The sequence below is a fragment of the Mesocricetus auratus genome, unplaced genomic scaffold (genome assembly GCF_017639785.1).
Source record: "Mesocricetus auratus isolate SY011 unplaced genomic scaffold, BCM_Maur_2.0 Super-Scaffold_100008, whole genome shotgun sequence".
Lineage (NCBI taxonomy): Eukaryota > Metazoa > Chordata > Mammalia > Rodentia > Cricetidae > Mesocricetus > Mesocricetus auratus.
The window spans coordinates 34,618,142-34,638,288 of NW_024429192.1; the positions used below are offsets into that span (position 1 = coordinate 34,618,142).

Sequence of the window (20,147 nt, forward strand, 5' to 3'; positions counted from 1 at the left end):
ATGGTTTTAACACTGAGAAATATTTGTATTCCTAAGTCATCGCAATAAAATAAAGACTACAAATTCTTACTTGTCTTATTTCAAAATAAAATTTATTAGCTGGATCTATATAAGACACATGGAAGAATCTGGAGATTTTCTTACCCTGAAAGAGCCAAACACAATCACATACATTCAACACATCCCAGGATAATATTTAAATATTTATGAGACGATGCTCATAAATACAATTTATTACAAAATTCAATATATTAGGACTCAAGTAAGACAGTGCAGTCACATGATTATTAGACAGATAAACCATGCATTAAGAAATATGCTGTGACTTCTAAGAGAAAAGATAAACGTTGAGGAATTTCTAATTTCAAAAAGTAGGACAATTGCAATTGGTCCGTTTTTTAAGAAATATAAAATGCCCACGTGTTAGACTAGTCCCATTCATTTTAATTAAAGAAGGAAAATGTTCTTTGATGGGGGAAGTCCTGTGTATATGTCAATAAAGCACTGTTGGCCAGTAGGAAAGCAAGATAGGTGGGACTAGGAGTCCAGGAGGACTCTGGGTAGGAGAAACATAGGGAGTCAAGATGTAACCGCCATAGGGGTAAGAAGTCCGGAAACTTTTCTCCGGTAAGAGAAATACTTAGATTGGCAGTTATGGGGTAAATACTTAAGTCAGAGATAGCCAGTAAGAAACAAACAAGGCCAACAGCTTTATAATTAATACAGCGTCTTGTGTGTTATTTGGGGACTACAACATGGCAGAGCCCAAGCGACTGGTGGGGAAAAACCAAAGAGGCTGGCAAGGAAAAGGCTTCTCTCTAAAGCTCTTCATTTGCTCTTAGTCTAAGCTCCCATATTAAATGTCTGAAATATAAAACTCTTAAGTATTAGCATCCAGGGATATAAGTTTTTGCTTTAAAAAGTACATAGAATCCTAATGTCAACAAATTATCATCCCACAAAAAAAAACCACGTAGATGTCCCTTATTTAAATAATGCCATTTACAGTTGTAAACTATAGGTCACCATTGAATTATAATGCAGGAACTGACTTAAGAAAATTTCAAGTGCTCCAAAATACCTATCTTTATTCTTTTTTTTTAAAGAGTATTTTTATAATATTCTAGTCAATATAGAGAGACACATGACAGTTATGTCAAAGAAACTTCAAAAATGACAAAGGAAAACATATCTCTTGTATTTGTGTTGGCTTTTCAAGACAGGGTTTCTCTGCAGGCCTTGGCTGTCCTGGCACTCACTCTGTAGACCAGGCTGGCCTTGAACTCACGGAGATCCACCTGCCTTTGCCTCCTGAGCACCAGGCTTCAAACTACATTCTAAAGTTACCGAGAAGGCCAACTTGGCTGAACTAGTTAAGATAAAACATATCCGCTGATAAATTCCTGTGGCAAAAAACTTGAAGCAACAAATAAAATGAAGAGTTTCCTGATCCGTATTATAATATTTACATTCCCTTATCTTAAGACCTGGAAACCCAATGTCAAATTAACGGGTCACTGAACATGATTATAAAAGTACAAATGGTTTCTTACATCCAACGAATCTGGCATTTTTACATCACCACCCATCATTGCTCCTCCCCCCACAGCACCGGAAAGACGGAAAACCACCTGCCACAGAGGTGGTGCCCAGAGTGGAGACCGCTGGGACAGTAAGGCACAGACGATTGCCTGTCACACAGTGGCAGCAGTGCAGGAAGCCACACCTGTGTCCACCAGGCCCTGGAACAACACTGCTGTATCAATGTACCCAGTCCTTCGGATGGCGCAATACTTCCAGAATCTCGGCTTCCTTGGAGTTCTCTGGTGGCGAATACATGTATTCCCATCTATACACATCCAAAACAAAGCAAGAAAATGCAAACAAAATAACAATAAATGACATTCATGATCAATGAAGACTAAAACCAACCCTAAGAGTAAAGGAAAGCCTACCCTGCCTTGCATTCTCACATTAAAAAACAAAACAAAACAAAACAAAACAAAAACCCTGCTACTTAAGAGGCTAAATTTCTGAATAATTCTTAGGCACATCTGGGTTAATATTAAGATCCTAAAGTCAAAATACACTCTGATTATAAACCAGGGTTTCATGAAGTGCAGAACCTTAGATGATACATAGGTGGATATTAGCTTAATTTTTACACATGTATCTTTCCAGAACATCAACCTTAAACCCTCAGGCACCATTCCCTCCCCTGTGCTTCTCCAGGTCCTCAGGCACCACTCCCTCCCCTGTGCTTCTCCAGGTCCTCAGACACAAAGCTGTGACATTCATCCTGTCACTTCTTCCAAAATCCAATTTGATGTGTCTTATTCACCCACGATTTCCTTATAAAACCAGCAAAATGAAAACAGATAAAGCTTCAGGTAAGACACTGCCAGGGTTAATGTGCAGATTCTGTAGGGCACAGGGACTGGAGGGGACAATGACTTCGATGAGCTGTCTCCTTACCTGGCCGTTAGAGGTAAGGACATTAGGATGCTTTCAATTCTGGATCCCGGAGTAAAGAGGCCAAACTTGGTGCCACGGTCATACAACAGATTAAACTCTACGTACCTGTCAAAAAGACATCAAATAACAATAAGGGTGTGGTGTTTTGTGTTGTTTTTCTTTTCCACACGTCATGAGCTGGCCCGCAGGAATGGCCTCAAGTGCAGAGTCAGAGCTGCAGCAGCAGCCAAGCCATGGCCAAACAAGCTTTGGGAGCTTCTTCCACTCTTTGGCAAGTACTGGTTAAAAGGAGTGCCACCAAAACTATAACAAGGGCTGGCACTCTGCTTCCAGAAAAGTCTCAAGGAAAAATATCGCAAGCAATAGTAGTAGCTGTGAAATCAGGCGAGAAAGGAAAGGGCGGAGAGATCCAACTGCTCAGTGTGAAAGTTGTACACAAAGTTCTTCTCCCAGAATATGGAGGCACCAAAGTCGTTCTAGAGGACAAGGCTTACTTCTTATTTGAGATGGTGACATTTGGAAAGTATGTGGACTGAAATCACTGTTGAAATCATGTCACATGAAGCTGCCCATTCCACTGATATTCTTAACTATTTATCCTGTAAATAATTTCCACGCCTCTCTTTTATATATATAAAAAGAAAATCAAAACAAAACAAAACCCTGATGATGCCTAAACTAATGACAGCCATTGTCTCTGAAGTTTACTTTCACTGTACTGTTATAAACGTTTCCAAATAAAATAATGTAGATGAAAAACAAAACAAAACAAAACAAAAACAAAAACCAGTAAGGGTGTACTGAGTGGAAACTTCCAGAAGTCCCTAAGGAACACTGATAGCTTCTCTCCAGACCCCTGACACCTGGGAGCCACCACACAGAAGTGCTCACAGTCGATGGGGCTGTCTCCTCCGGGGAAGTGCTCACAGTCGATGGGGCTGTCTCCTCCGGGGAAGCGCTCACAGTCGATGGGGCTGTCTCCTCCGGGAAGCATAAGTAAAAGGGTATTCTACCCACCCAACAATGGGATACAGATGGCACCAAAGCAGAGCAGTCACAAACCAAGACGGTTATGTTCAAACACCAATTGGGAGCAGGCATGCCCAACAATTGAGAAAGAAACAGCGTTCTTTCATGGGTAACACAGCTCCGGTCCTCACTGCAGCACAAGGCGTTTCAGAAAGAGGGCTTCATCTCACTCAGCCTCAGAGCACTCCACTAGGAGTGCTGAACATCTACAGGTAAGGACCAAGTACCACTAAGCAAGGAGTCATCAGTTAACAACTAACAACGCCCAGATCCTGCTCCCTCACTACAGAAGTTCACTGCATCCAGAGACGGACTGCTCATTCCGCCTCCGTTTACAGCCATCACTGTGAGAGCTACTGCTTGTGGTTCAGTGCTTAGTTTTCCCCTCTTTTTTTTCTTTATGAAAATATCTTTGGTACCAACTAAAGTTAGGTACAGTGTATTGTCCAAATTTTCTACTCACTGCTAGGAAAACAGATTTGAATTCCACCTAGCCTAAACATCTGTTTCTGCCTTAAATATCATAGTATTTAAAAGTCTTTTCAAACCTAAAACTGTGAGTTCTACTGTCCTAAGGAATTCAAAGTGAGGGCTGGAGAGATGGTTAAGTGGTTAAGAGGGCTGACCGCAGTTCCAGAGGATCCGGGTTCAAGTCCACATGGCAGTTAACAACTGTCTCTAACTCCAAGATCTGACACACTCACACAGCATACATGCAGGCAAAACACCAATGCAAATGAAATAAAAGTAAATAAATTATTTAAAAGAATTCAGAACGATTCATAAACCTAAGTTTCTCCAAAGCCCCCTTCCAGTCATTTTCCAACTCATTCAGGAGTCACTCTCAGTCCAAACTCCTCTCAGAGATTCTTATTTAGTGCACAAGTTGCTGTCCTTAAGCCCATCAACAGCAAAAACAAAACAAAGCAAAGTAACAAACAGAAAACTCCTGGAGAATCCCATAGTACTCCTCTTTTGGAAAGACAAGCTTTGTGTGGAAGTTTATCAGAAAACCTATAATAATTTAAGCAACTGTCTCTATGGGTTCCTTTCTATCTCCATCTTCTTTGTCACTGACTGGCTTTCATGCACTAATGACTATTTTATTCCTTTTTCTGCCTGTCTCAAAAGATTAAGCAAAAAAAAGACCTCATTCCTGAATCTGAGGGGAAAGGATTTCCCCTCTTCGAAACCTTCTTCACTTAGCATTGCCTGTCTACTGTATGTTCTATCTCTAACAACTTTGGAGACCCATCTCAAAGACTGTTATGCAGGAATTCTCAAGATGCACTGTGTAGCATGTCCCTGTTCTTTTGTGAGTCACGATGCTCCCTTGTATCGTCTGAGTTGACTCTGTAAGTTTTCACTTGGACCTGACCTTTCTACTGTTTCTAACGTCAGCATCCAGCCACTGCTGTTCCTATAATCCACAGGCTGTAAAATCTTCCTTCAATCTCACAAATGCTTCTATTCTATGCTGCTGTTCTTCCTTTCCCAAAAGTAAGAAAAGAAAAATTAGTTCAAATTTAGGTCCTCTTTTCCTATGGAAAGATGACTAGGAGACTAAGGTCTAAGAAGAGGACAGTAGTAACTGAGACAGCCAACTAGATGACATGCACAAGTAAGAGAGTGTAAATAAAGTCAAAAGGGAATCCTAGTGAGTCCTGAAAGGGGCAGTCTTTTTAGGGGCGGGGGAGGCGAAAGATCTGTAAAAGGCACAGATAGCGAGTTTTGAAGTCAGAGTAAGAACTGAAGCTGTTGCTGACCCCTAGGCGCCTTTACAATTATGCTGGGGTTATCTTAATCCCCAGAGTCCACTGCTATCTTCCAACCCAGACAGAGAGCTTTTATTTGAACATTAGTGACAACTAAGCCATGAGGAATTAATCTAACACTTCACACATTTCCTAAGGCAAAAGAGAATGGACAGGCAATGAGACACAGAGTAGAACTCACAGAATGGTGCCATCAAATGATGAAAAAGAAAATATTGTCGTTTTATCTAAGTAGTAAAAGCATCACCTAAGAGTGGCCTTGAATAGTAGATCAGAGTTTACCATGGCGTTCGAATGAACTTTGGGAGCCCATCCCACACAGACTCTGGAGATCCCCCAAGGAGGGCCTCACCCTCCCTGGGGAATGGTATGTGGGGTCCTGGTGGAGGGGGAAGGGAGGAGGGGGAGAGAAGGAACTGGGATTGACATGTGAAGCAAGCTTCTATGATTTGTGGCTGACTTTGCTTCTGAATCCTCAGGCAAGCTTTAATAAAATACGTAATATATCACAACATTGAAGACAACTTATTCCACCAGCCATGAACTCACCAAGTTCCACACAGAGTCAGGGGCTGGGGAAAAGGGTGAAAAGAACATACAGAATGATTCAGTTTCACATCTGGAATATTATGGGACCCAAAGGCATTAACTTGATAAGGACACCTTATGATCAGTAAAATGATGGTGCCATGTGTACCACAGGTTTCCTAGGCAAACCAGATACAAAATACCTCCTACAGGGGCTATGCATAGTAAGAGGTCCAAAATAAGTAAAAATTATCATTAAGAATGAATTATTTGTATTAAAATTGCTTTCATAATATATTTAAGATGAATTTTTTTTAAGTGTGACTACAACTTTATAAGCAGAAAAAAAAACTTAAATGATGCCCTCATCTTAACAGAAGGATAGAAACTATCATTAGGAAATGAAGAGAATTAAATTCTACAAGTACTTATTCTTATATGGCCTATGAATCTACCATGAATATGTGTGTGTATGTATGTGAGTGTGAGTGTGTGGGTGTGTGAATGAGTGTGTGCGTCAGTGTGTGTATGTGAATTGAGTAAACCTTGTGATGTTGATTATTATACAATGCTATTAAATTCACTTTTAGTATTCATCTACTTAAGAAAAAATGAACAGTGTGGATTCATGAGACTAATCATAAAGCTTTTGACCAGAACAATTCAATAGCCACTTTTATACTAGAACCTCCACCACTTCTGTACGTTGTACAGAGAGACAGTTCGTGTTCTTCTTCGACCACTCACCTTCCTCTCCTCAGCTGCTGCCACAGCTTATCCTGGGGGGTGAAGGAGTCATCACAGTGCTTTTTCACAATGGGAACGTAAGAAGGAACCACAGCTTCAGCACACGTCTTAACGAAGCGGAATACTTCCTCCTTGGATGGAGAGTTGAGATCATCGAAAAAGATGCCTCCAATGCCCCTCCGCTCTCCACGATGCACTATATAGAAGTAGTCATCACACCTAGAACATTCAGTAGAATTAAATCATGGGCCAAAACGTAAGATGAGAGAGACATGGAAATAGATACACGCTTTTAGGCTCAAAGCACTCTCCTTGACTCACACCATTAAGATCTTTATTTTGTATATAGCTATGAAACTAGAACTTTGGCCAGATTTTCTGTGGCTATTACCCATGCATGACATGCATGTACTCTCAACTGCAGGGCAACCAGGCAGTTCAAAACAAGGCACTCTTCAGGCTAAGGAACCCTAAGAACTTCCACAAATAAAACAAGAGTGCAGCTTTAAAGCAAGTGCTACCACCTGCTGGAACACTTGCTTTTCCAGGAGGCAGAGCATGAGGGTCTCCTAACACTGACACCAGTTGGGGTTCAAGCCTCAGCTCTTATATGTTGAGTCTTCATTCACCAAAAGCAGGATGCCATGAAGACTGTAGGTGTCTTTCAGTATTAGAAGGGGTGACTCTGAAGCATGCCCAGCTGGGGAAAGGCTGGCAGAAGGAAATGTTTACAGAAGGTCTTCATGTGTGCTAAAGGTTACCCTTCTGAGTCAGCACAAGAAGCCATCAACCCATCTGGATGCTTTCGTCCTCTGTCTAATAAAACAAGTCTCCTAAGACACCACTTACTAATGCTAAACATTGTCCTTAACTTGGAAAGAGTTCTTTGCATAGTCTTCTATAAATAAGGTCCATAAAAGATTACTGGAAACACGGTCTCAACAGCTTACCATTTTTTAAATTTGGGGTACATATCTGGTCCATGCTGGTCACAAGCTTCCTTTAGAGTGCGATGAAAATGGACAGCGTCCTCTTGGTTCAGGTATGTAGGTGTGAGGTCACATCCACCCCCAAACCACCAGTGTGTGTTACCTACCAAAGCAAGGGGGCTGAATCAGTGCTGCTTCCGGCACACCAGAGGTTGCACTAGCAAGCTTAATGCAGCAACTTAATTCACTGATATGAAATAGGTCGCAGTCAAAGAACATTTAAGTGAATTTGGTTCTGACAGCCAGTAAAGCTGAGGCTGGCATGATGTAAAAACAGAAAGGAGATAGGAAAGTAGTGAGAACGAAGAAGCTGTCAGAGAAATGAGAGAACAGTGAGTAATAACATTCTGTACAGCTGGTCTCGTTTATGAATCTCAATGTTGGCGTAACTTTAGGATCACACAGTTCAAACAGTTCAACTAGACCACTATTTGAAAAAGCAATTTCTACCTCAGACACATAAAGTTCATAAAAAACAATGCAGGAGATTCTGGTGATCCTACTATTAGGAGTTACCCCCAAAGCCACTGACATTCCATTTACCCCATAGAGGGAGAAAACACCCGCTAAGAGAGTAATCTGCCGTGTAAGAACAACTGTTTCATGTACTCACTGTTATCCACAAGTTGTCAATGCAAGTTACTAACTTTCATATGTGTGCATGAGTATATAATGTTTGTGTGTGTGCAGGTACACAGGGGTGCACATGCATCCATGTGCGTTTGTGTAGAGGCCAGAAGCTGACAGTAGATGTCTTCCTCAATCACTTTACCCTCTTATTTGCTTTGAGACGTGGTCTCTCACTGAACCTGGAACTCACAATTAGCTGTACTGAGTGGCTCCAGATATCCTCCTGCCTTTACTCCCCAGCTCCTGGCTTCTTAAATGAGTGTGTGGGGAACCCCAACTTCTGCCCTCAGGCACACATATTTGTGTGTGTGCCCCAATGGCAAGTCCTCAATTTCACAAACAACAAATTCATATTTGCTAAAAGCTTTGTGTTGGGATTAAAGTTTTGGTTCACAAAATCATTCTGTGTGGAGGAAACACTGGAGAGAATCGATATCCTGATATTTCAAGTCCTGTACACCCTACCAAGACTAAGCCACTATAGCACTACTGAAAAATAAAGTAATCCTGTCCTTTCTCACTTTTTTCGATTTCTTTAAAATACAAACTTTGCACAGTGATATTCTGCACAGCTCCTTGAGGGGCTTACCATCAGCTTCTTCTACTTCAAAGTATCTGTAGTTGAAATGCATTGTGGGTGCATAAGGATTCTTGGGATGAATCACAGAGCTTATACCCATAGCAGTAAATGGCAATTTACCTGGAAAGGAGAGTAGCATATTGAGATGCATTCAATCGCCTGCTTTGACACACATTCCTCCCCTGTGGTTTCTGAATCCATTATCAGAGGCCGCTTTGCAATGTGGCCCTTAAGATAATTTCCACAGTGAAAGCATGTGAACGTGCTCACTGGGCATAAGTTCCAGAAGAAAGAGCTATGTTTAAGTAAAACTGGTGGGGAAAGAGTTGGCAGGGAGAGTTACCCGACTCACCATCTTTTCTCTTCATGACTTTTCCTCTGCCTTTCATCTGGTTGGCCGCTTCCTCCGAGAGATTCCCATGAACGACAGAAATGCTCACCCCAGCCTTTTCAAACACACGCCCATCCTGAAGCACACAGGTGATGCCACCACCCCCTGTACACAGAATCAGAAAGCCAGAGCGTGGGGGACATCAAATGGGAAACGACTCTCCCATGAACACAGCAGCATGAGGCGTTGGCTTCCTCCTCTAGCTCCAAAACCATCTATAATAGCATATTTTTTATGTGCAGTACACTAGCTGATTAGCTTAGCATTCTGTCGTAGACTGTTCATACTTGGCAAACATTGAACCCAGACACAAGCCACTAGAATGACTGTGTCCTCTGTGTCCTCGTGCCATTGCCTAACAAGTCACCAAAGCACCTTCTTCAAACATCGATAAAAGGAATTCATTTGTCATTCGCAAAACAGAAAGCTAGTGCCACAGGCAGGCAGGCGTGCGTGATCTACTTTCGCTGAATACAAGAATTCCATATCGCTTCACATTTTTCCCTCAACCTGCTTTACCTTTAATTTTACATGCAATTAAAAAATTGTAATTATTCAAACTCTTAAGGGATTCAGAATCTTGAATGAAACATATATTACTATTTAGGTATAAGAATTTAGTGAAATTTTTTCTTTAAGACAATAGGGTCTCCCAAAAGCCATTGCTTCTCAAAACTTAATGTTTGGGTTGCTTTATTTCTAAGAGCTGGTAAGAGTGTGTATGTGTCGCAGAATGACCCAATACAACCCTTGAGTGTTCCAAATGAGAGAAACCAAAGGGAAGCAGAACAAAACTCCAGAGATCTCACAGCTGGGAGGAGTGAGCGAATTTTTTTTTCAAATGCTGACATCCTAAGCACTCTACATATAGCCATAGCTTCATAAAATTATGAAACACAGGCAGAAGACAGTAACTTCCAAAGATTACGAAGCTCGCTCTACAGTGTGTGAGACTGGGGCCCGGGTCAGCGGCCTTTATGTTACAAGATGGAAAACTAGAACAGACCGAATGTCATCTAACATCGATGTGACAGTATCACAGCTCAAAATGTACTGACTCGATATGTTGTTATAGTTCCAGCTCGGAAATGGTCAGCAACCCTCACGTTTAAGATCAAAATGTGAGGGGAGGCCAGGGGAGGGTACACAGGGAACAACATCTGCTGTACAGGGAACAACATGGTCACCCATGCATGACTCCACAAGAATGGCTGGGTATGTTGGGATTCCAGGGAAATGTTTTCCTTCAAGAAATCTGACATATCCAATCCAGTAAGAGCTACTGAAACACTAATCGAATATATTTCTTCTACAACCCCCCAACAGAGGTAGGGAGATTCCTCACAGAGGATTTCTTGGAGACACTCAGGATGAAGGATCAGTGTTCTTCTGTCTCTATGGGACAAGGGACAAAAGCACCCTAACCAGCAGATGAAATATAGAAGGAAAAAAAAATCTGTTCCGTAAAAAACTTTGAAGTGTGGACTTGCAAGCTCTAGTTTGTTGCCTGCAAATGTTCCTTTATAAACCTATAAAAAGTGCAATCATGAATTGTGAATATTTTGAAACGACCTGTCCTAAGTTGTTGGCACATCTGGATCCACATCTATAAGCAGAGAGCGGCTCTCTCGGTGTCTGTCTTTTTAAGGGTGTCCCTTCTAATAGATCAATCCCCATGTGAGTACTGCACACTTTAACCTAACCCCCAAGTCTCGGCTCCATCCCGCGGTAGGTGACAGGAGAGCTCCGCTCACCTTCCTTCCTCTCCCATCGGTCCACAGAGAAGTCGGCCACTCCGTCTACTTGGGCCAGCGCCCGACACACCTGGGCCTGGATGTCCATGATCATCAGCTCCATCTTGGTCTTCACGTCCTCGGGCCTCTTCCGCAGCTCACGCAGGTCGGTCACTGGCGAGGTCATGAAGGCGCTGCAGCGGCGGGCCAGCTCGTCACTATCCTCCTCCGGCCGCCCAGGCGAGGGGCTTCGCGCCCCCGAGCTCCTGGGCACCATCTCCGCCCGCTGCACGTGCCCGAAGGCGGCGGCTGCCAGCCCGGCGAACCCGGCCAGCGCCGCGGCCAGCCCGGTCCCCAGCCAGGACCCGCCTCCAGCCGAGGGACTGTGGCCCAGCCCGCGGCGAGACTCGGTACCAGCGGTGCCAGGCAGCCGGGGGACGCGGGCGGACGCGCTGCGCGGGGACCAAGCGCGCAGCTGGCCATAGTCGCCCCGCAGCGCGCGCCAGCAGGGGCCCGAGCCCAGCCATCCCAGCCGCAAGGCCATGTCCCGCCCGGACTGGGCAGCGCCGGTCCTGCAGACCCGCCGGAGTGCCCTGGTGCCGGACGCCGTCCGAGACTCGCTGCCACTGGAACCGGGAACCTGGAAGTGTGGGCCGCAGGCGGCAGGAGGCAGGCGGGAGCGGAGGATGCTGGGAACTGTAGTCCGGTCCTATCGCCACCAGCACCTGCCTGACCCCTCCAGGACTGGAAGATAAGACTCCACCCCGCCCACTGAGGTGGGTCCCACTGGAAGGACGCAGAATGTCTGTGGAGGTGCTAGGACTGATAAGAGAGGCCGTGTAGTCACGTACACCTTCGGTTACCCTGCTCACTCCCCCAAAAGTAGGGCCAGAAACAGGACACAAAGACACCCTCGTCTTAAAATATCTAACAGGGAATGCAGACTAGTCATGGCTGTGGATCTGGGGGACGCTCCTTCACCACAGCGCTAGGCTTACCCAAGAGCTCTGGAAAAGACTGTAAGTAGTGGGCTCCTGAGTAAATCCTAGAAGAAACATTCACACTCCAGTTTACTCTGACGGTTCTCTGTTCTCCGCAGAGCCCTAAGCTTTGAAAATACGAGAGCAGACTGAATAGGCAGCAGCTTGCTCCAAGCCACATGGTGCCTTAGACACAGATGTCAACGTCAACATATTTATAATATCAGAAGGGCTCGTTTGCCCTTTTACTATCCGGGGTGATTTTAATTTCTACTAGCAAATAATAATCTAGGCCGCTGGTTATTTTTCCACAAGCTTTCCTTTCTGGCCAGAGCAGGAACTGAAGTTTAGTAGGTGTGGTTCAAACCAGTCTGTTCACCCCACTGCTTCTCACAAACTGCCCGGGAACAGAGAGCGGCAGGCAAATGACTTCACAGAAAAGTGATGAAACTTTCAGAGAAGGACAACCCTAACTTTGAGCTGTAGTGTACCCTGCCTGGAGACCAACTTGGAAGAGAAGCAAAGATAAGGATTATCTCTTGGATAGCGAAAGCCTGTGATGAGTCTGGTTGGGCTTGCTGATGACGAATGAACCCTCATTAATGAAACAGAATCTCCCTAAGTAGTTCCTCTGTAAGAAACTCCTCCGTTTATGCTCCCATTCGGCTAATGCAAAGCTAATGAAATTAAGGCAAATGAGACTTCCCCAGCAAAATAAGTTGGTCCTGAACAAATTGTGTACTAGTTTCTAGCCTTCCCCATCTTCAGTCTTTCTGTTTGGGTGTCTCTTTCCTCCCTTCCTCCGGCTTCCAGTACAGCCCTCACATTCAATTTTAATGTGCAGTGCTTAATGGAATCCTTAAATAGCCTGATTTGTATGAGGAAGAAAAAAATCATCTTCCTAACCAGAGCTGGGCGTTGGTGGCACACACCTTTAATTCCAGCACTTGGGAGGCAGAGGCAGGCGGATCTCTCTGAGTTCAAAACCAGCCTAGTCTGCAGAGTGAGTTCCAGGACAGCCTCCAAAATAAAACAAGAGAAATCCTGTCTCAAAACAAACAAACAAAAACAAACAAACAAAAGGAAATCATCTTCCTAACCAGGCAAAGTGGGACTCGACATTAATTCCAGCACTTGGGATATAGAGGCAGGTGGATCTCTGTGAGTTTGAATTCAGCATGGTGTGTATAGTGAGACCCTATCTTCAAAAGGAAAAAAGAAAGAAAAAAGACACCACCACCAAAAAAAAAAATCATCATCCTGAGGGTTCAAATTACTTCCAAGTCCTATTGGCTGGTGTATGACAGAAGTAAGATATACCCTCTATAAGCAATTTCATGCATCAGAAAGAAGGCTTGTGGGGACAAATTAAATTGTTAACAAAAGCTAGGCAGTAGGGGTCCTCACCCGCATCTGAAGCTGACATTCTGCAGTGCGATATGATTTTATTTTCTGTATGTCCCCAATAGCCAGGAAATTCTGATTAGCCTTAAGCAAACTCACAAGATACAGACATACAACTGTCAGTCTTCAAACCCCACATACATCTCAGAATCCTTATGAATTTGATCCTTCCTGAGTTAAAAATAGCTAATTTTAATAGTGTATTTATTAGTTTACCAAGTTTAGAGAGAGTTTGAAGAAACCACTTCCTTTCTGCCTTCTAGAAACACACATATACCCAGGCATACACACACAGAGACACACATGTACACATGCACATACACACACATACATATGCACACACACATATGCATATGCACACCATGCACATACACAATTTCCAAGCATCTTCCCTAAATTATAGCATGTTTACCAAGTCTCTGTGATAAGCAAATATGAGACATGTCTTATCAAAGCCACTCTGTTCCATTGCTTTCAAACAGATACAGAAACACAGGCTAATTAGTAACAAGGTATTGCAAAAACATGGCCTTAGCGGGTCTCTGAACGAGACAGGGTTTCTCTTTTGTTTTGGAGGCTGTCGGTCCAGCCCAGCTTCCAACTCACAGCGATCCGCTGCCTCTGCCTCCCAAGTGCTGGGATTAAAGGCATGCGCCACCACCGCCCAGCCCAATTTAGGGATTCTAGTGGGGTTGTGAGGAGAATGAAATTAACAGCAAGGTAAAGTTTTTTGAGATTTTAATATTCTGCCCTAAGGTTTACATTTTGATTTTTTCATCTTCTTGCAGTTTTTTTAATCTTAAGAGATCAGTGAAAAATTGCCTTAAATCAATATGTAGGTCAGGCATAGCACATATCTGTTATCCCAACACAAATGATGCTGAAACAGGAGAATTACTGTAAGTTTAAGGCCAGGCAAGGCTACATATTAAGCATGCAACTCAACTTAGGGTGGTTGTCTTGCTCTTTCTTTGAAGTAATTTTGATTGCATGTTCACAGAGAAAAGTGGAAAAAACACACTCAAATATTCCAAGAAAAGTTTATGTAAGAGACAGACTCCCAGTGCCTGCCCGTCTCTTTTGTCTTTGTCTTAAGATTCTCTCTAGTTCTTTTCTTACAGTAATCTGGATGCAATATGATCACAATGATTCTGTGACTGAGATCAAACACCTTGGAGAGCAGGTAACTCGACAGAGTTTGTATTCTGAGGGCACCTTTTTGCACGTACACTGGGCCATGCTGCTTACTTCTACATATCATGTGATTTAAGAGCACGTAATTTAAGGAATGATTTGTCCCTTAAGTCTTACAGATATATGCTCTGTCTATCTTGGCTCAACACCCACCTGAGAAATGGATCATGTATGGACATGTTAACTTCCAACTCTAATTAATGCTTGAGGCTTCAGAAGGGGGATGGTGAAATTGTACCATTTCATCTCCAGAAAAAGAATTAATTGCATTGAGAGAGAATACAATAGCATGGATTCTCACGTAAATGGGTAGGTTACAGCTTATACTGGGCAAGCCTGGCAACTCAAGTTTTTTGTTCTTTTGTGTTTTGCTTTTTTTTTTTTTAAGAGAGAGACATTATTAAAGTTGATTCTGAAGAGCTTCACTATGTCTCAAGGGTATTTTGTTTCTTTTTTCTTTTAATAAAAGGTTGATTCAGAACTAGCAAACTATGAACAGGGAAGGACAGAAGGCAAGGATTTAATACATTTGGCTAGGAATATAGTTATCTCTTCTTATTTAGCCAGAGTACTGAAAGTGTTACATTTGCTAGGTTTAGGGCTGTGTGACCATCTGACTCCTTCAGCATCAAAGCTCTTCTTCACCTTGGGGACAAAGCCATGGCGTGTGTGTGTGTGTGTGTGTGTGTGTGTGTGTGTGTGTGTGTGTGTGTGTGTGTGTGTGTTTTGTGTTAAGCAGTCAAGGGACAGTGAGTCTTGCATGCTTGGTGAGGAGCTCTCACCATATAACAATGAGAAAGAAATTCAGCATTGCTTATGGCCCCTCCTTCCACTTCCTTCATATCTTCGTGGCTCTCACAGCAAATGGTACTTGCTCAGGAAAGGTACTCACCCCCCCCACCGCCCATGTCCCCAGACATCCTTCTCATCTGGTGGGATGGATCACTCTTGGAAGATACATAGTGCTGGTCCTGACAAACTTTGACTAATAATTTTCTCCATCTCATGTAGGTGTCTCAAAATGATAACAGTGTCATTCTCTGGGTCAGTAGTTTCTCCTATAATTCCATTTAAGTTTGGCCAGAATCTCACTTCCATAGTCACCACTCACTTTCTTTTTCCTTCCTTCCTTTTCATCCTGGTTAAATGATCCCCTTTTCACTCATTAGTTTTTTTTTTTTTTAATCAATTGTCACATGGGTCTACCCCCGGGAGGCAAGGAAACAGCAATCGATATACACATTGGACCCTGAACATACATCGAGCAGGCTCAGAAAGTAACACGACTAATCAGTGACCACTAAGAACACAATCATTTGCCTAGTGATTTGTGAGCCAAAGAAGTAACTTAGAGTTTGTACTTTACTCGGTAATCCAAAGTTGCTCAGCTGACCTATGAACTGTGTGACCCGGGAACTGGAGATAGCCAAAGCACAGTATTTAGCTAGGATCTGCGCATGCTGGAGCTTGAGGGAGCAATGCAAGGACCAGCAGCAACCGAAGTCCCCATCGAGAAGGACCATTAGGAAAACACGCTGTCAACACAACCAGCAGCACCTCTTCAAGGACTGCAACAGCCCACTAGCTGGAGTCGTTGAAACACAGGATGGTTTTCATCATGGTTTTTTTGAATAATCAGCACTTGAAAAAATAAAATTGTCCAAATAAATGAAGTATCCTGTGAGCAAAAGAGCTCTTTCCCCACCCAAAATCCATTTCTGTTTCTCACTTTCCCCTTACAATAATAACACTCCAGGTTTGAATAGATGCCGAGCTTCCTCACGAGACACTCCCAAGCTCAATCTCTCTTGAAGCTTCTGACCAAATGATGTCACGTATGTGAAGACGTGTGTGCCACTTCTGGGTTTGGCCTCTAAAGGAAAGGAGGCGCCCCTTGATAGCTGGGATACAGATGGAAGCCGAGGCAGTAGATCAGCTACTCTGAATCCATTCTACTTTTGAATATGTGGGCTGAGCAAAGGCTAGGGCAGCATTCCACACCCAAGATGGCTGCCTTTTGACAGCTGCAACAGAAAGAACAAACTTCATCACTGTTTCATCCACTGTCCTTAGGGACTTTGGGCTATAGGCACTTGACTCCAGCCTGGCAAGTATCACATATCAATCATTTCCTGTCTAGGGATAAATAACAATCCAGTACCGAAATCTATACACGTTTGCTATATGTGTATAACATATATAGTTAATGGATTCTCATCCAACTTTCATCTAAGAAGACAAGAGGAAATGATGAGGGGCGCAAATCTAAAATTATCGCTGTTGTGAAATAGGCTGAGCAGGTCCTGCTGAAGATGACTGATGGCAGGGAAGCCCCTGCAGCTGCCATGAGTGAGATCTGTGATTGGCACAGTGGCCATAGTGTTTCCCTCTTGTAAGTTGGGATGTGGACTTCCAGAAATAAAATTGAATTTTGAGCTGGAGAGATGGTTCAGTAGGTAAAGGTGCTTGCCCCAAGTCTGACGAATGTTTGATCTTTATGACCCACATAGCTGGCGGCAGGAGAGAAGATGGCGGGCGAGGAGAAGCTGCTGCCTGGCTGGGAGAAGCGCATGAGTCGCAGCTCAGGCCGGGTATCCTACTTTAATCATATCACCAATGCCAGCCAGCGGGAGCAACCCAGTGTTGGAGGCAGTAGCGAGAATGGCCAGGGGAGCCTGCCAGGGCGCACTGCTCTCACCTACTGGTGAAGCACAGCCAATCTCGGAGGCCGGAGGCCCTCATCCTGGCGGCAGGAAAAGACCACCAGGAACAAGGAAGAGGCCCTGGAGCTGATCAATGGCTACATCCAGAAGATTAAGTCAGGAGAAGAAGACTTTGAATCTCTGGCCTCACAGTTCAGCGATTGTAGCTCTGCCAAAGCCAGGGGAGACCTGGGTGCCTTCAGCAGAGGTCAGATGCAGAAACAGTTTGAGGATGCATCGTTTGCTCTACGGACAGGGGATTTGGGCATCCATATCATCCTGCGCACAGAAGGAGGGCAGGCAACTGGCCAGCCTACTCAGGCTGCCAAGCAGTCCATGGACGCCCCTTCCTTCTACTGTCACACAGTATTTATTATTCTCCTAAAATGGCTGGGAGGGGGGCTCTGAGATAAGGACTCTGAGCTTCCTTTTTCTCTGTTTGTCCCCAGTTGGGGCTGTCCTATCCAGGCTCCTTCTGAAGTTAATGCCTTCAGAAGCACAATGGGGGAGTGGAGGCCCCCAGGCTTAGGGGGTCAGAGGTGACCTGACCCCTTTCCCCATGTCCCAGAGGCAAGCAGGGGGGCCTTGTTTCTTGTTAGTTTTATGCTCCATTACTCTGTTCAGTTGCAAAAAGCAGACGCTATACACCTGGCGATGCAGCAACTCAGCCTCAGGGTGTGATGCAGTGCCCCGTGTGCCTTCCATTCCATCAAATCTGGAACCACTGGTTGGTTAATTAATTAATTAACCAATAAAAGATCCACATAGCTTAAGGAGAGAATTGACTGCCAAAAGTTGGCTTCTGACCTCCAAGTGCTTTAATATGTACAAGCACATATACGTAAACAAACAAATGTATAGTGTGTAATATAAATTTTAATGAAATTTAATTTCTGGGACTAAATGGGTGCTAATGACAGTCACCTGGTACTGTTCATATAATAGTGACAAAATTAAATTGAAGATAATTAAAGACTCGGTCATCGTAATGAAAATGATTTATCCTACCACACCTGTAGAATACATGCATCACAAAATCTGGCTCATACGTGGGAGCACTTGAGGAGAGAGAAAAGGGAAGTGATGTAAATATTGTAATGTCAAAATTCTTCTTAAACCTGGCTCATTAACTAGGAATGGTGTAACAGTCACGTATAGCCACTAGAGGGCACTCTCCTACTAGTAGTCCTCAAATGTTTGCTACTTCTTAAAACTTGTGGATGAGCTGGCGAACTGCACTTTACAGATAGGTACATAAAAGCACGGTTAATTAACCATTTTAGTTTAATTAACTAAATTAATCAGAAGTTTCCTGACCCATCAGAAAATTTAGAAATAGAACCCAACTCTTAGAGCAGTTGTTACCAACTTCTTAAAATTTAAAGTTGATTTAAAACACAAATACAGAACCATTATTGATATATCATCAGGAGTTCAAATTTAATAACGGTACTTGCTGAATTTCTCCGTGAACCACAGGGCACACGATTCCTTTTTTTGAATGATGATTCTCTTGTAGTGTGCCATATCAAAACTCAGCTGCCACAATCGTGGAGTGACGTGATCAAAGTTGTGGGAAGTGAAGAATGGGAGGTGAGGTTGTTCTTTGCGTGTTGTTTTGGACTTCATATGTTACTCAGAAGTGGGTGGGAACCGTCACAAAAGGCATTAAGGCACAGGTCAGACGGCAAGACCAAATTTACACTTGAGATGATCACTGGAGGGGAGGAGGAGCTGGAAATGAAGGATGGGTTCTGGGGTCAAGTCAAAGAGAAGCATAGGTCGATGTAAGATTGCTCCTTTTCTGGGACAGCGGTGATGTAAGATTGCTCCTTTTCTGGGACAGCGGTGATGTAAGATTGCTCCTTTTCTGGGACAGTGGTGGTGGCGCACGCCTTTAATCCCAGCACTTGGTGAGGCAGAGGCAGGCAAATATCTGTGAGTTTGAGGCTGGTCTGGTCTACAAAGAAAGTTCCAGAGTAGCCAGAGCTACAGAGAGAAACCTTGTCTCAAAAACAAACAAATTGCCCCTTATCTAATCTAAGGAAGAATCTTCAGAAAATATTAGAATTGTTCATATCTGTGACTCAAATGATAACAACTTGAACCTCATAAATATTTTCTTCTTATGGGATAAATACAGTCTTGGGAGTATAATGAAGCCTAGTCAAAAACTTTGCTCGAGCCTTCCCTGATTTATTCGCAGTGAATACTATACAGTAACCCTGCAGGCTCCTTCCTACATTTTGGGCATATTCCTTCCTACAAAGAGGAGGCTGTGAACTTTACAACCACAAAGGAAAGCAGGGCTGCTTTTCACAAAACAAAAAGCCAAGAAGTGCCAGCATTCCTCAGATAGCCTGGCAGAGCCGTAGCTAATGCAGTGGGTTTCCAGGAACCATGGGAACTTTGAAGTGTCTGACTCAAGAGATACTAAAATACATTTCAGTCCACTTTATCATCCTGAGCCAGAATGGGTGAGGCTGGGGGGTGGGGGAGGTGTAGGGAAGAGAAGAGCGGGTTTAAGAGTGGTTTGTGGTTTGAATCTTAAATGGCCTTCCCACACTCTCATGGTGTCTTGAATGCTTTTCTCAGCTGATGGTAATGCGTTCAGTCTATGGAATCTGTGAGGGTGGGGCCTAGCTGGAAGAGACACACTACTGAGGATAGCCCTTGAGAGCAATAGTCAGACCCCATGATGTCTGCTTCCTGTGAACAACTTGCTGCCATGTGAACATCTCCCATGTGTCTGGGGCTATACAAACTGACCATATGCCCAGGTCTCCATGGCTTCTCTGCCATGGTGAACTGAAACTCTCAGAAACCGTGAACCCAGATAAATCTGTCTTGCCCTCCTTTAAGTTGTCAGGTACTGTGGTCCCAGTGAAGGAAGTTAACCAATACAGATGGCTGGTGCCAGAGAAGCAGGGCCATTGCTTGACTAATCCTGAGCATGTGGCTAAGTCTTTGAAACCAGTGTCTGGGGTGAT

At 43.7% G+C, this 20,147-nt stretch overlaps 1 protein-coding gene and 1 pseudogene across 1 annotated transcript; one reads left to right on the forward strand and one right to left on the reverse strand.

Annotated features, from left to right (window-relative positions):
• Positions 1-693: 693 nt before the first annotated feature.
• On the reverse strand, positions 694-11,549 carry Cpox (coproporphyrinogen oxidase). Its single transcript, XM_005076735.4, has 7 exons — positions 10,899-11,549; positions 9,106-9,249; positions 8,763-8,873; positions 7,505-7,646; positions 6,555-6,773; positions 2,476-2,580; positions 694-1,849 (listed from the first exon to the last, which is right to left on the reverse strand). The coding sequence occupies exons 1-7, from the start codon at positions 11,419-11,421 to the stop codon at positions 1,762-1,764; spliced, it is 1,332 nt and encodes a 443-aa protein (XP_005076792.1). The 5' UTR covers positions 11,422-11,549; the 3' UTR covers positions 694-1,761.
• Positions 11,550-16,981: 5,432 nt separating this feature from the next.
• Positions 16,982-17,568, forward strand: LOC110339209 (annotated as a pseudogene).
• Positions 17,569-20,147: the final 2,579 nt, after the last annotated feature.